Source organism: Pieris brassicae, chromosome 2 (genome assembly GCF_905147105.1).
Source record: "Pieris brassicae chromosome 2, ilPieBrab1.1, whole genome shotgun sequence".
Classification (NCBI taxonomy): Eukaryota; Metazoa; Arthropoda; class Insecta; order Lepidoptera; family Pieridae; genus Pieris; species Pieris brassicae.
Window position 1 is genome coordinate 12065477 of NC_059666.1, and position 17355 is coordinate 12082831.

The 17355-nt window shown below is 33.2% G+C and overlaps 2 protein-coding genes across 3 annotated transcripts in view; both read left to right on the top strand.

Moving 5' to 3' along the window:
- The first annotated feature begins 119 nt into the window (after nt 1–119).
- LOC123720453 (CCAAT/enhancer-binding protein zeta) lies at nt 120–9973 on the top strand. 2 transcript variants are annotated; one of them, XM_045677058.1, is made up of 21 exons: nt 120–378; nt 466–577; nt 663–763; nt 878–965; nt 1362–1535; nt 1648–1757; nt 2070–2215; nt 2369–2504; nt 3265–3380; nt 3708–3797; nt 4061–4328; nt 4403–4574; nt 5187–5368; nt 5830–5965; nt 6409–6585; nt 7077–7161; nt 7691–7806; nt 8564–8698; nt 9166–9240; nt 9328–9417; nt 9639–9973. In XM_045677058.1, the coding sequence occupies exons 1-21, from the start codon at nt 217–219 to the stop codon at nt 9947–9949; spliced, it is 2982 nt and encodes a 993-aa protein (XP_045533014.1). In that variant the 5' UTR covers nt 120–216; the 3' UTR covers nt 9950–9973. The 2 variants fall into 2 exon arrangements, with proteins under 2 accessions (XP_045533014.1, XP_045533016.1); XM_045677060.1 differs by having other exon boundaries at nt 9169–9240.
- A 614-nt stretch (nt 9974–10587) lies between these two features.
- The window catches only part of LOC123717627 (ribosomal protein S6 kinase alpha-5-like), a 62572-nt gene continuing 55804 nt past the window's right edge, over nt 10588–17355 (top strand). The window contains exon 1 of the mRNA XM_045673721.1: nt 10588–11747. Coding sequence (XP_045529677.1) covers nt 11114–11747 — 634 coding nt within the window. The 5' untranslated portion in view covers nt 10588–11113. The remainder of the gene's footprint in view (nt 11748–17355) is intronic.

The window sequence follows — 17355 nt, forward strand, 5'->3', positions numbered from 1 at the left end:
ATATTACGAAATGTCAAATAAATTGTAAGTGACAAAATAGGTAAACTATGTATCCGCCAAATGTCAGCTGTACATAGCTGACATAATGATTACCTGAGTACTCTAGCAATTTACCTCTGTGCCGATTACTGGATTTAAGTTTTTCACGTGCATTTATTTTGTTTGTATAATAAATAAGTTTTATGAAATGAATGTTGAATTATATTAACTATCACAATGAGTAAACATATAAGATTTGAAGAAAATATATTAGTTGATGAAGACTACACAAATTTTGGAAAAGAAGACAAAAACGCGGACCACAAGAAAGGTTATGGTATAGCCAGGAATTTTGCTGAATCTCTTGATTATGGAGAGAAAAAGAAATGGTATAAGCAGGTAAAAAAGTTAATCAACGTCTTACACAACATTATATTGACAATAACACATTTTTAAACAAGTGTATTAACTTTTATTGCTTTTTAGTTGCCCGAAGAACCATCCACAACTACCAAAACATTGTCACATTTAGAGCTAGAAGCATGTAAAAAAGAAGCAAGTAGTGCTTTACATGGTGACACATTGGCATATGAAACAAGTAAGCTATGATTTCTTTAAATTAAGTGAAGAAGAAACCTTTTAAGACAAAACATGTTTACATAAATTTACATATTTCTTTATAGAAGCCAGTAAATCAGGGACTTCTGATTATCAATGGGCTAAAACACTTTTAAATAAAGGTACTATTGGAGACAGAGTGGCTGCAGCAACTATCCTTATACAGGTATTTTTCTTATTTGATGTTATAAATTACAACTATAAACATACTATATATTTGTTCACCATAACTGAAGCTTGAGGTTAAAAGATTATTTCACAAAGTTTAAACATGTTTTAGGATAATCCGGTACACAATTTAAATGCATTGAGGAATTTAGTGAATAGTGTGAAACCAGCTAAGAAGAAAGATGGTATTGTTATAATAGGTAAGAATCATTGTTATAATAGGTAAGAATCCGAGTTATAATAGGTAAGAATCCGAGTTATAATGTCTGTATTTAAACTTTGTTACAATAAAAGGGAAACATATAACATTACTTATTAGGGGTGCAACAGGCGGCCTTATTGCTAACAATTTCCATGCATGTGGGCCACTCTGTTCACCATCACTCCTACCACTTGCCTGATGTACCACTTCCTCTAGTCCAATTTTACAGTGTCACAATTTTCTCCATCTGTTGTTTCCACTTATTATTATCATGTGCAAGAAATGCATAACAAAATGATAAAGATGAGAAACCGTTAAAATGTAGTAAAAAAAAAACACATTTACAAGTTTTAAATTATATTAAATGTTTATTAGCAATGAATTGTTATTTCAGATGCGCTGTCAGAGCTTCTTATATCAGAATTATTAATACCTGATGTAAAATTGCGAACATTTGAACAACATCCATTAGGGCATTTGGATGAAATGACATCTGGCAACAAACAAGCACGCAGGAATATTCTTAAATTATGGTATTATGCAGATCAGCTAAAGGAATTATATGGATGTAAGTTACTCATACGTAAGATAATACATATTATATTAATATTACTAAACAAATCTATTTTAACAAGTACAAACATAAAATAATTATATTAATGACATTTGTGTATTTCCAGCATATGTGGAAGCTTTAAACAAATTCGCCCATGATTCTGTAGAAGCTAACAAGGAGAAGGCTGTTAGTGCCATGTCATACCTCTTGATGCATCATCCAGAGAGGGAAAAGGTAAAAACCATATTCATCATTAATAAATTTCCAATTCAGAATAATACATTTTAAAATAAAGCAATAGCGTTTATAACATACAAGTATAAAGATAAATCTGTTAAAAATTCAAATGTAACTGATACAATTACCTCACTTTTATATGTCAATAACCAATAATTTATATATATCCTTTTTATAGTAGTAACTTTAAAAAACAATCATTATAGGCTAGACCATTAGTAGACCAAAACAGTAGTATCTGAACTGACTTACATACATTAAATCTTTTTAACATAATATTTAAAAACTTGCAAATTCTTATTGTTTCAGATGCTACTATCAAATATTATAAACAAACTTGGTGATCCATCCCAGACCGTTGCATCAAAAGTGATCTATCATTTATGTCAGTTATTGTACAATCATCCTAACATGAAAAATGTGGTTTTGGCAGAAATTGAGAAAATGCTGTTTCGGTAAGCTTTTTAACCTCATCTCAAATATACAGTTATCACTGTTGGATTCAATTAAATGCTTAAAAACAGGGTGTTTACGAATGGTCAAGGCGATCAGTCAGATCATTATTGTGGGTTAAAAAAGAAAAATAAATATTTTTTTAATAATTTTAGGCCAAATATATCGCCGCGTGCGCAGTACTACGGTGTATGCTTTTTAAATCAATTTTATTTGGGTAAAGATGATTCCAAGATAGCTGAAGGCCTAATACGGATATATTTTTCATTCTTCAAGGCATCAATTAAAAAGGTATGGTTTTGTATAAAATATTAACTTTTGAAGCATGGACTACTAATTAAATATTCTAATATGTATTCCCTTTAATAGAGACTGTAAGTAGTGTTATGGGACACTTACTTATGATAACAATCCTTTTTAGTAAATTCGGTTAGACTTAAATTACTTATTATGTCTTAAGTTAGGGTTGATCGTAATGTTCCATGATGTCTTAGTCATGATTCGAAAATAAATAGTATATTCCGTTTTTATTTTAACAAAGAAACTAATAATTATAACCCATTTTCTGTGTAATGAAACAGGAGTTGGATATTTATACAATTTTGCAAATAACGCAAGCAAATTATCTCTTGGCAACATTTCACTGAATAAGATCTAGGTACTACTGATGAGGCAACATTATTATAATTTCATAGTCCATTTTTATATAAATAATTAAGTTTGTGTTTCTATGCATGATGCTGCCTGTTGCGCTATTTAATTTCGATTGTATTTTAAATACTATTGTATATTTTAAATATAATTACACAGGAACAAAGTGTGTTCCCTTTAATATAGTCTGTAAGTAGTGTTATTGGACCCTTTAAATATCGTTTATAGTAAATTAGTTTTAAATTACTTATTATTCTTAAGTAAGGCTAGATTGTAATGTCAGTGTCTTTCTGTAGAGACAATTTATGAAAAAAGAAAAAAATTCTCTTGAATGCCCTCTTTGCCATTTGTGTAAAACAAAATAAATAAACTTAGAGAGATTGTATATTTAATACTTCAGGGTGAAATCGATTCGCGTCTGATGTCAGCCATTTTGACGGGTGTCAAACGTGCCTACCCTTTCGCGGATAAAGAGAGGTTGATAGACACCTCTGCTCATATCGACGCTATTCACAGGTAGGTTGTACATTTCAACAATAAATCTGCTGAAGTTACTTCTTTAGTCTTTGTGTTTAATGTTCCGAAGACCTGCAAATGGACCCTTTTTTTAGGTACTTAGATGCTCGGCATTCTATCGAACAAGTAACAATTATTGTTTGTCTTTAAGTACAAGCCGAGCAGTGTTGCCCTAACACATGTTCATGCTTTATACCCAAAAAGTCGACGGCGAATGTCAGGCACAGAAGGCTGATCGCCTACTTGCCTTTTAAGAAAAAAGATCAATAGATACAGAAAGACCAAGGGTTGTAGTGCCACAGGTAAAAAATTGATGGAATTTTACAGGTTGGTGCACTTGGCTGGAATTAACGTGGCCATACATGCGCTGGCGCTTCTATTTCACGTCAGCGATACGTCGCAAGGTATTAGTGATAGGTAAGTGTGATTCCTTTATAATATTTTTTCACCGACTCTTAGTTTATTATATATATATATATTTAACCAAGTTTTTAAAAAAATAGTCCAAGGCTCTGCCTGAGTTTTCGCATCAATATGTCCTATCTAGACTGTATTCTTAACGTCTTAATTTAATGAACCCTAGTAATTTTTCCTTGTATTTTAATAAAAGATTTTTGTTTCTTAACGCACTTAATTTTGCTTCAGTTCAAACAATTTCTAATTAAATAACTTTCTTTTAGATATTACTCGGCGCTATACAAGAAACTAATCAATCCAGAGATATTCAGCACGGCCCATTCCGCTCTGCTCTTCTCTCTTATATACAAGTCGTTGAAGCAGGACAAAAATGTGGACAGGGTTGTCGCATTCGTAAAACGGTTGTTGCAATTATGCTGTTATATGACGCCCGGCCAAGTCTGTGGTATGCTGTTTTTGGTGTCACAAGTTTTGAAGGACGCAAGCAAAAAGGATGCTCTCAATTTGACATGGACAAAAAAGGAGGTTAAGGTGAGTTTTCCACCAATTAAGTAATCTAATTTTAATAGTCACATTTAAATATAAATATTTTTTTTTAATTTCAGGCAGAAATGGAAAATTCCGACCCGGTAGATCTGGATGGAGAGGACTTAGAAACGTCCAAAGAAGAATCACAAACTGAAGAAAATGTTAACGATACAGTTGAAGAAATTGAAGAGAAGAAAGAGAATAAGAAAATAGATTTACTTATAGGAGATAAGAAAGATCTTTTAATAGGTGAAATAAATATACATTAGCCCTAAAATGTCTTAAGTCAAATAATTAAGGATTTATAATTATAAATAGTACAATTTATTCGTATGGGAGCGTTCATGTATTACGTCATGCAATTGTTGGAGATTCTTGACACCCCTATGAAACGCACCGTAACGTTTCTATATCCAATAGTAAAACGTTTCGTGACCACCCCCAGTGACTCTTTATACCTAAAACTTACCATTGTGCAATATTAACGATAACGCGTAATTAATCCCCGCCCCGGATCGTAACGTTTTACAAGAGGACCCCCCACCTCCCCAAATTCGTTACTCAATACTTGAACGCTCTCTATACACTTATGAATATATAAAAAATGCTTCAATAAATGATTCAATTTGTCATCCAATGTTTAGAGATTTTTTTGTATGATATTTGACATTCGACTGCGTTCAAGATGAGATTGTGACTCGAGATACGAATTAGAACATTGTTCTAACACTTATTTCCTTAATGCATAAATATTATTCATTCCATCTTTGGCTATAATCTAGTGTAATTATTTGTTGTTTTTGTAAATTTTTTGTTACCTGTAACATTATGAAATAAATAAATGAATACTTTTCCTTATAGATGACGAAGAAGAATCGTACGTAGATCTAAAGATAGATGAGGAAGGTAACATAAAACCAAAAAAGAGAGCCGCTTCCTCTGTCAGCGGATCATGGTATCATGCAAAAGTGAAAACTGAAGACGTACAGGATAAAGAAGTAGAGACCAAGATTCAACTTAAAAAAACAATTAATATGGAAAGAGTGAGTTTTTTGACTGATCAGATTTTTATAGAAACGATAAATTCAAAATTTAAATACAAGTAACAAAATTTGTATGTTTCTAACGTGAATTCAAAAAATACTGATGCTAACAGAGAATGTTCAAATGCCGGCAACGCACCCCCTAAAATATGTGTCCGTGGGCTTTAGAGAATGCCCTTTATGGGTTAATAACGTGGACTATAACTACTATGCCGGAAAATTTTGTCTGTCGAAATCATAAGTTCCTAGAAATTGCCACTGAAGCAACAGTTTTGAAATGGTCACCATCTAAACCCTTTCCTAGGACGCAACGACTAATCGGCGTTTGATTAGATTAAAATGAGGCTTAAAGTTATAACAGATTTTTCCAGTTCTAAAATTGAACCAATTTTTATAACCATTCATTACAGTAAGTCCCAGAAAATCAAACGATTTCATTCGCCAGTTTTCTGTGATTGTAGGTAATCTCCGAATACAACCCTTTCGCCCGGAACCCGGCCTTTTGTGGCGCCACCCGTAGCGCGTACTTGGAGTTGCTGCCATTGGCAGCGCACTTTCATCCTACAGTCAAATTGTTTGCTGAGAAACTTATCAATAGTGAGTATTATTCATATTTTATTTTAAAAGCTTTGTTTCTTTACCGAGTTGGACCTTAACCATTATGAAGCGAGCAGTATTATATTTAGATGCATGTGTATCAGAATTTCAGAGAACTTTTGCCAAAACTTAATGACTTCTGGAGTAGCTAGAGGCATATTTTTATATCTTTCTATATTTTACAATATATACAATATATTTTATAATATTATATTATAATGGATTTTCTGCCTATGTGAGCATTTAACAAACGCTCGGACGGTGAAGAAAAACATTGTGAGGAAACCGGCTCGCCTTAGACCCAAAAAGTCGACGGCGTTTGTCAGACACAGGAGGCTGATCAACTACTTGCCTATTCCAAAGACTAATGATCCAGTCCAGATCTAAAGATAACGCGGCTGGTAATTTTTTTTGTATTATTAATGTTTTTTTTTAAATTTCAGGTCAAATAATTCAATACCAAGGCGATCCGCTAAAAGATTTCTCCGGAATTCGATTTTTGGACCGTTTCGTATTCAAGAACCCGAAGAAACAAGCAGTCAATCAGGAAGAGGGGCAGCTGAAGAAAGTTAAAGGGTCTCATCCCAAATTTGCTGTCAGAAAGAATTATGTGCCTAAAGGTAAGAAATAAATGGTTCCCAAATCTCTCTCTTCGGTCGGGATGTTTTCTCATGTCTGAGCGTAGTCAGCAAGAAAACATCTGCAGCAGACAACCTGTTTCTGTCCAGCCTCTTATAACAGTGGATAGTTTTCAGGGCGATGTTTTATTTTTTAGGTCCATCTGGTTGGTGAACGGAAAACTTGATTAATGTATAATTATTTATCACAAATTGTGTGTTTTAAAAAAAAAAACTAATGTAATAACTTACGATATTGGAGTAAAAAGGAATTTTCTACGAAATATTAGACTAGCGCTGTTGGAGGATTATTTTGAACTAAAATAAAAGTACTTTTTTGTCTCTTTCTATCAAATTGTGATTACGCTCTAATGAAAAGCGACAAGTGTCTCAGTAAAAACAGTGCAATGATAAATTTAGTAAAGATATATCCTAATTGAAGATTGAAATAGATTTATTTCCTATGCCATTGATATAAATTGTACATATTACAGGACTAAGGAGTATGCCCGTGAATTCGTCTACGTACCTAAACGAGGACGTTGCTAAGATTCCTGTTGATGAGAAGTTTTTATATGAGTAAGTATATCACCTCGTCGTATCACCCAGTCGTTCCACAACTGAGTGTTTTGTGAAACAACCTGCCCACTGAAGTACTTCCGAACCAATCCGACTTAGGGTCCTTCAAGAAAAGAGCGTACCAATTCTTGAAAGGCCGGCAACGAACTTGCGAGCCTTCTGGCAATGTGAGTGTCCATGGGCGGGGGGATCACTTAACATCAGGTGAGCCTCCTGCCCGTGAGTCTCTTGTCCGTTTGCTTCCTGTTACAGAAAATAAATCTATTCGAGTCTGTGAAAAAAAGAATAAAAATTGTGATGAGGTTGATGGTCGGTCGGGTAGGGAACTTTTTAATATATATATAATTTTAATATATATATATTAAAATATTTATTTGTATCTTTTCTTTCAAGGGTTAACACAGTTTCACTAAAACGGAATTCATAGTATTATTAAAAACATACAGCTCTTTTTGATATATATATTTTTTAGACTATATATTGTGTTAAACAATTATACATAATATACAATAATCGTAATTTTTTTCAGATTCCTCCAAAAGCGTCGCAAAGACACAGAATCTGATGACGAAAGCGACAACGATTCGGTGACGAGTGAGGACTTCGAGAAATATCTTGATTCCGTCACTGGAACTAAAGCTACAGGTGGTTAATTAATATAAAAACAATTCGTCGCATATAAAGAGAAAAGTTAGGGAAGGCGTAAAAGTAAAGAAAAATTATTCCTGCTTCATTGATTTTTTTAGTTTTTACTTTCTCAGCCTACCGAGATATCACAAATATTGAAAAGTATTTATTTGCTATGTACCGTAAAGCCCTTATAACGCGGTAGTCCAGATCGCGTTGTAGGAGTATTCAAACTCAAACTCAAAATATCTATATTCAAATAGGTAAACAAGTACACTTATGAACGTCAAAAAGAAGTTAAATTAATTGTAAATTTAAATTTACTACTAGTTCGCAAGTCAAGGGCGTAGAGCGAGCAAGAAGAACTGGCAACAAACTCTCCGCCACTCTTTTTAATCGCCAAGTATTGAGTCATACAAATTGTTTGAACTGGAGCAAATCAATCCCAAGAATTACGATCATTTAAGTATTCTCGTAAACTATTCCAAAACAAGAAACAGGAATTTTATAAAATAATTAAGTTTAATTGTGTAACACAATTGAAACAGATGCAAAATGCAAAACTAATAATGGACTTGACAAATCATTATAAATTTCATTGTAGAGAAATATAACTTGAGAAATATCCGCGTTATAGAGGGGAAATACCTCATTTTATGGGGGACGGAAATCGCGTTATAGGGGTATAGTATGTATAGTATTAGTATACATTAACCACTAAGAACCGGTGAATTAATAGCCGCTGTTTTTGGCATTTAATTATTTATTTTTTTAGAATCTGACGAAGAAATGGACTTTATGTCTGAAATGCAAGCGTCGTTACAAAAGAAGCGTAAAAAGGGTGAAGAGGGAAGTGATGAAGAAGTTGATGATGAGGGTGCTGACGATGAAGATATCCCGGGTGGTGATTGTGAGTATTATATATACTATGTATAAAATACATAAAAAATCATTGCTCGCTACAACCTTTTTAGGTTTCAGATTTCTGTATCAGTTTCATGATCATTAGTCTTTGGAATAGGCAAGTAGGTGATCAGCCTCCTGTGCCTTAGACACGCCGTCGACTTGTCACTTTTCGAGTCACTGTTAAATGGGCACATAGGGTGTCCATTGGTGCACAGCCGGGGATCGAACCTACGACCTCAGGGATGAGAGTGGCACGCTGAAGCCACTAGGCTAACACTGCTCAATATATAATTTTATTATAATTCTATAATTTATATTTATTACAAATTGTTCTCATTGTTGGATAAATCATATGAACCGGTTTGAATAACTAAATTATTAACTTACAAATCTGTTTGTTAAGGATTATTTAAATTTAAATAGAAAATAATAATTTAATATATGTAAATACAATTGATTAATTTCTTTTAGTAGATGACAGTGATGGTGAACTTGATATTTCTGGTGATGATGACGAACCCATGTTGTCCGGTGAAGATGAAGATGGTATGTTAAAAAACTAGTAATTATGTATATGTTGCTTAAACAGAAATATGTAATTATGTAAACAATTTATTTTATACTTTTTTAAAGAACTACAATTGGAGAATAGAGATGATGATGGTGACATTGTTGATGTTCCTGGAAAGAAATTTGGCAAGACCAAGAAGTTGAAACTTAAAGGTAAGGTTCATATATTTTGACGCAAATTTTGATTATAATGCGGTGAACAAATAACGTCTTAATAAGATAATATATAGATAATTGTGTACTTTTGTCCTAAAGAATACAATCAAAAATAGTTTTCATAATATCTGTCTAACAAATTCATGAAAATGAAGTGTATAACATAATAAATATATCTCTATAGACTACTATGCTTCTTAATTTTTCAAAATCAACAGGAGGCGACGATCTCGGTTCCTTATTCGCGTCAGCAGAGGAATTTTCAACTCTCCTAGAAGAAACGGCTACAAACAAAAAACAGGGATCGAGTCAAGCTGTCTCAAACACAGACAATTCCAGTGTAAAACAACTAGCGTGGGAAGAAAATCGCGATAGATGGATAAAAGGCTATAATAAAAATATTCTTGGTAAGAAAACTAACAAGAAACGCTTTAACAAGACCAAGGGTACTAAAATGGCAGACAAAAGTGACAAACGGAAAGGCGGGAAAACAGATGGCGCTGGTGGAAAAAAGAGAAAAACTCGATAGGTTTAATAAAGTTTGACGAATGTATCTTGTTTTTCATTTAAATAAAATAAATGTCTAGACAAATTTTCATTTCCCTCTGCCAGTTTTGATCAGTGCAATATGATTTTGTAGGTGATAATTATCATTCATTAAAAGCTTAATACAGAACGTTAAAAAAGGTCCTTAAAAACTCGTACTAAGAAATAACATGGATAAACAGCCAATCGAGAAATACTTAATATTGGATATCATTTTGAATATCACGTAACCTAAAATTGCTGAACCCGGTATATAAATCGACCTTGACATATTGTGGTGGCGTTGCCAGCGGTCTGGCATATCAAGACAAGCAATTATCAACTCTATTTTATAGAAGCTACGTTTGTTTCGAATCAATTTCTGACATTTGACAGCTCGTTATGATGTATAGTGCACCCAACAGGTTGAAAAATCGCGCGAACTTTAAATGTATAAAATAATATTCCTCGCAGGAGAATACGTTACGAATTTACAAATAATCACTATGGCATTGAGTAATATTATTATTGTTTACTGTAAATGTGTTATTTATTCTATTCATGCATTGGATATCGTTTTAGAAAGGAAAAACTCGGTTCGCGCTGATTCTTGTTTGTTGACACTAGTACGTCATGCAGTCGCCTTTTAGAACGCGGTACGGCGGAGTATCTCGGACTAGAAACGTCGATTAAACACATCTACACTAAATAAACACACGTGTTACTCGCTTTATGCGATATTGTGAGGTGTTGACACTATAGAACATAATAATAAACAACAGTGCAGTGAACGAACAAAAAGAGCGGGCAAAATCAGTGCAAGTGACGATAAAACATTCTATTTATAGATTGCCTATGGCGCGATAATATAATTCGTTGCTACAGCCACTGGCACGCCGTATTAACTTTCCATTTGGTAAAAACTATATACTCAGTAACACATAATTCGTTTGTAAACCGACATTTTCGCTCTTATATTTTTAAGGAAAACAGCGGCATAAACTTGTTTGACAGCTCACTCACATAAACAAAATACACTGATTGCAGTGCGCATGTTTGCGTGAACGAGTGATGTAAAATTCTTGCGCTTATCGATTAGTTAGATAATTTCAAGGACTTTGATACATCTTATACGAATGCATTAAAACAATATAAAACTTTATTCAAAATGGAGATGTCTATCAAAGAAAATCCAATGCCGAGAAGCGATTCGACGAGTTCGAACCAACTATTTATTGCTGAGAATTTAGATTTGCCTGACGATACTTTTCGTATGAGCTTAGATTATTTGTCTGAAATTGGAGAAAATGTTACCATTGGGGGCAGGAACACGTCAATTGATGTTAGCGTTAAACACGATTCTAACACCGCAAAGACACCTTCAATGCCTATAACTCCTACATCTTCGACTCATAAATCACCGGTCCTTCAATGTCCACTTTTACCCCATGAGAAACAATTATGCGAAACACCAAAGCTTCTAGACGAACCAAAAGATTGTAAACAAATCAATCTATTGAAGCAATCACTTACAAAAAAAGAAAACGATGGTTTTGTAAGGCCATCGCCAGTTGCGGAAGTAATGTCGCCAGCTAAGATGCTACAATTCGAAATTGACGTTAGAAGTAGCGCAACCCCTACTATGAAGCGGGCAGCGATCGACTTCAATTTCTTCAACGATAACAAATTCGAAGAGTACTTCAAAGACGAGAATAATTCTAATGAAAAGGAAACTGGCGTGGCGTACAAAGAGACTACGGTTATAGTGAAGGCTAGCACCGTTCGACACGAAATAGGTTACGGTGAGTACACTTGTTTGGTAACGTTTCTACACTGTAATATTATGACATATACTTAATCACGTTGTATTGTTGATTTATCTTGTGTTTTGCTCTAGGGCTATGGAATATTTCGATACTCGCCAACCTTCGTTCATAACTCGGTCACAATATCATGTGTACCACTTTGGTAATGGTCGGGAAACAAGAGCATTATCGGTTATCCAACAAAAGAGACTACCAATCTCTATAATGAGTTTGCAATGGGAAGAATCGCTATTGGAATTTACTGACTAAGGGCCCCAACACACATTCAGTTTTTTTTAAAGAAGAAAGAAGGTTATTACAATCCGATATTTGTGTTATGATATCTACTACAACTATTACTTTAGTATTTCATGGTAATAATAAGGTGAACATTTTAAGAATAATAGTCACGTAATGAGCAATATAATAGAAAAAGAACGTGAGCAACGAAAAGTAAAAGAGTAGGTATTATTAGTACACTCCCTCTAATCTATTTCAGCTTTCTGTTATAATCACGTATCTAATATTGTTAATTGGAATTTAAGGAGAAATGGAAATTAGATGTCATAGACAAAAACATTTGTCTTTTATCCCTGGGGCTGAGTAGGTACTAAAATACCGCCCCTTTCCTCCGAAATTGTAATATGTACTCATACACTGCATAGAATGTTTCAGTTTAAAAAATATATATTTGGTATTTCAATAAAACAGATAAAAAACAGGGTTTTTATAAAAATACTTATTCATAAAACGTGGGTATAGTTAAAGTAATTTAGTTTAATTGTCTTTGGTATTACCTTGCAATTTTCTTTCTTTTGGTGCGTCTCTATTACTGGAGGTTGGCCAGTCTCGTGAAGCGTAATTTGCCTGTGTCCGATGCAACAACAAGGACCAACTTGGTTTCCCCCAAATATTTAAGACGCAAAAACCCACGATTTGTATTAAGCCTCGAACCCAACCAACAAATTAAACCAAATATAAACGCCAAGCTATTATACTCCAAAATCGAAACAGCCGGTATACTTATAATCTACTTGAATGTACCTACTTTTAATGCATATTTGAAATTAACTGTCAAACCTTGTGTACAGCAATAAATTAAGGGGATTTAATCTAATTTGGTCCTAGGGGGCACATTCTTTAGGAGTTGGCATCACTACAGCAAGGCAGAAAGACCCGTCCTCTACAATTTGAGCAATAACTACAGCCAAATTAAAAAAAACAAATTGCCTCCAAAAGAGCTCTCACTACGGAACCACTATCAATATTACACAATATGTCGAACCTATCTATATATCTATTTTTAACATATGTACGTAATGTAAGCTATTATTTAAGCATTTAGTGTTAACATTAATTCGATGCAAGATACCATAACAGACCTTCCACGTAATTCATCACTATTAAGCTTACCGATACGCAAAAGGGGTAACAATTTCATGTTTTTCCTGATTATATTTAATAACGTTTTTGTTATTTATAATAAATTCATATTTTTAATAGACCATTACAAGTAGATAATACATAGCTATAACCTTATATTTCTCCCGCGTACTTCGGTATGTTCACATAATTATTTCCGAGTTGATTTTATGTGTAATTAGCGACGACTCTAATAGTTTATTAACACAACAATGCTAAACAATAACGTTCTACTAAAAATATAGCTAGTCAGCGGAACTGAGAAAACCGTTTAGCAAGATCCTGCAGAACTGGTAACTGCCGACGAAAGACAGTTCGAGAGCTCCACTCAAATGGGATTTCCGGGATCTTAAATACTTTATCTATTTTTAATTTCATTCGATTTGCATTATTAAGTGCCTATCTGATATCTTATCCGCTATTTTACAATAAGCAAAAATTACTTGTAAAAGTTGGAAGTGTAATAATGTTTTTTTTGTCCTATATTTTAGAAAAGATAGCTAGTAGCATATCTACCTATACTGTAGATATATGTTGTGGTTAACTTTAATAAATAAAATAACGTATTTTATACTGTAACCATATACGTTAAAGATATGAAATACAAAATAAACATCTCCTATGACAGTTAAGCATATGTACAACTAAGGCGGACAACGCTACCACTATAATGTGTGTCCGTGGGCTGCGATGACTGCCCTTTTTGAGTGACCTATAGGCTGCATCCCTATTCAATAAAAAAAATGACACTCTCATGACGCTACCCTTGAACCAGCTGTCATTATAGTTTTACATGGACCGCGCCTCATTCTTGGGCCCTATACCTAAATACCACGGCCCACGAACAAATTTGGCAATAAACGTAGCTCCCGTTTAATATAATATCCAATCTCGATTATAATTTTTATGACGATAGCTTATCTCGCCGGCAATTATTTTTGGCCCGTGTACCAAGTTAATAAGCAGCGATGAGATATACAGTTTTCTGTGATACCAGTATCATTGACCCTAGTAAATAAACTTGCACTTAAAATCTTACGAGAGGATTTGTAGATTTAGATCTAACAATTGTGCCATTATATAAATACTAAGCAGTGTGCTATTCCTTGATGACACACTAATTCCAAGCAAGTTTATATACTTATATAAATATATAAACTTAAATTAACTCGTCGTTCACGTCTTCAGACGCTAAACGAGAATAGGAAGAATCCCCTATAAGCGTAAGAGCATTGAATATATCGTAACAAGGTCTGAACCTTGACCGGAATAGACTCGGTTCTACATACATAATCTATGACTGTAACTACCTTTATTCATGCAATGCATTTTCTACCATTGCTATGTTCTCCAATTGCCTATTTAAGGTTTGCTAGATACCTAAATAACATTTATTCTCCCGGGCGAAGCATATGAGTTTGCCCGAGAGCTAATCTTCAGGGTTTTTCAATCTATTATATCTTCTGGTAGAGTCAAACATCAGCTGCACCAACTGCGTTGTTTAACAATGTCTTCAAAATACCGTGAGACAACTGGTGTACCCAAAAATGGACGGCGTGTGTCATGTACTACAAGACTATGATGTACTGGACTATGACAGCAATGCTACATAATTATATAAGTCTTTGTTAAACAAACAAAACAACATTGTGAAATCATTAATTAGTTTATGATACTTACAAAATATATTTTTTTGTTTTTTAAGAAATCATTACTAATGTATGATAAGCTTAATTAATGAAGTCATTTGTACTCTTGCTAATTTAATATCCTGTCCTCGATATTAAATTTTATCGATATGACCAAAGGTCGAACCTATCGAATCAAATTATATTGATTTTTGACCTACTATGTACATAATGTACTATTATTTTAGTATTAAAATTAATTAGATACAAGATAACAGAACTTCCTCGTAATTTATTAAATATTTATCTATGATTCTGTTGACTATAACATTCCTGTATTATTCCAGACAATGTAATATTTTTGTTGTTTATGCCAATATCTATATTGTATAAGTATTATCGAAGCATAAAAGGTTGGTTTGTTATTGTCTTTTTTTTAATTTTAGTTATTTTTTTTGTTTTGTATTAATTTGTTTGGCGGTAAAAATTATGAATTTCTTAACTACTACTGCTACTGTATTAACCTACTGTAAAACAAATACACTTAACAACATAGAAATACCTGATTGCAATCCTTCCCGGAAATTCATTAAAGACAGTAGAATTAGGGTGAACATTTTTTTTACTAGATTGCCGTACTAATTTCACAGACAATGGACCTAACTCGTAAAACTATAATCCTCATTGTCTATACAAAAATTTACGAACCTCATAAACCTTTTAAAGGATTTAAAAGGTTTCTGATGCGTAAAAACGGTAACTTTTTTTATACGCTTTATTTATATTAAATTCCAAAACGTTTGTATAATAATCTTTAGTAACTTCGGATATGAGATTATATAATTACGTTAACAACGACCCGGCGAACTTCGTAACAGTCAATGAATGTCGTGTTACAGATCACCTGATTTTTAAAAGTAATACAATAAAAGCAAAATAAATATGAAATTCAATTCTATCATCGAATATCAATATTTTACGTTGCAATGTGCCTTGCGTTTTTTTTATATTTTACTAGCTTGATTTTCGTTTTCTTTTACACAAAATAAATTTCTTAACGCGCGCATTTGACATCCAATATATATGTCGCAGTAAAGAAGTTAAATCAGAGAGTTAAGTGAATCTCTAGACAGTTAATTAAATTAATACAGATATTTAATCAAGTCGCTAAAGTTCTGTCAGAGAAGTGAGTGAACGAAACGTTTAATGAGTTTCCTAAACGTTCCTACGCAACAAGACTAACCTAACCTAACCATTTACAATAACGCAAAACAGAGAATATCCAAGCTCTCAGTTTGTAAATTTTGAATTAACAATAACAAAGGAAATAATCATGGCGGAGTCTTGTATTACATTATTAATCAACACGCTGGCTTTCGGTCAGACAGATAGTAAAACGTTTTTGACGCTGCTTTATTTAAATCAAAATGCTAGCGACTTGATTGAATATCGACATTTAATTAACTGTCTAGAGATTCCATTAACTCTCTGATTTAACTACTTTACTGCTACATATATAACGTCTATCCTATTTCATTACCGACATTTAAACAATCTAAAATACGACATCCGAATTGTCGATTCGAAATCTTTATTTAAATGCGTTCTTTAATTTGAGGGGAGAGTTTACCGTATCAACGGGATGAACATTAAATGTTTGACAGTTACCAAACCCATGAACATTTTTAACTTTATTAAAGTTATTTATTTTAAAAAAAGGTGTTTGTTGGCGTAAAAGTTACGAATCAAAAAATATAGGGACCCAAAACGTTTAGTTATATTTATCAGAAGAACAAATTTGTTTTAATATAGCTGGTGACGAGTTCAAATAAGCATGAAACTCTTGGCTCTATTTTAAATTCTACTGCTCAAATTTTCGCGCGGTTTCTGAAAATGGGACATTTTGGCGTCCCACAGTTCATTTCGGGGACACCAGCACTCGTAATTGGAAAAAGGGACAGTCCTGTTCAAAACGGGACGTCTGGTCACGTTAATTATGACCTATAAGCAAATAAGAATCGGTCCAGCATTTCTCGAGTTTATAAGTATTAGAACAAACCCGAGTTTGTTTTAAATACATATTAAAATAATTTTAATCAATCATTTCGATCTTACAAAATATATTCAGCACTGACATTCGGAAATAAGTCCATAGATTGCACATAACAAAAAAAAATATGCAAATATTGTCTAAAAATAGATCTAAAACAAGTGAAACTGGAGTACAAACATTGACATACAAGCAATAACTAAATTACTGTATGCAACTATTCGCGAAAGTTACGAAACTATGTACTATGTTTACGGGAGAAAACAGGTTGATTAACCGTAGTTTATCACATACAGGTCAACGGCATCTGTGATTAAAATTAATCTATTTTTTTTTCCCAATGTCAAATTTGCAACCAGAAACCAAATACATACATATATTTAGTGAATGTTTTACAATGGAGGGATCTGCATAATCAAAATTCAAAGTATGAAAACTAGACTAGACTAATAAGCTTAAATTATGTGAAAAGTAGTTACACCGTCGAGTTAAACCCAACAGTAAC

Coding starts and splice junctions, on each gene's coding strand:
- LOC123720453 (XM_045677058.1), top strand. CDS start 217: ATGAGTAAACATATAAGATTTGAAGAAAATATATTAGTTGATGAAGAC. Junction 4,575..5,186: donor TAAGAAAGATCTTTTAATAG/GTGAAATAAATA, acceptor TTTTCCTTATAG/ATGACGAAGAAGAATCGTAC. Junction 6,586..7,076: donor AAAGAATTATGTGCCTAAAG/GTAAGAAATAAA, acceptor TACATATTACAG/GACTAAGGAGTATGCCCGTG.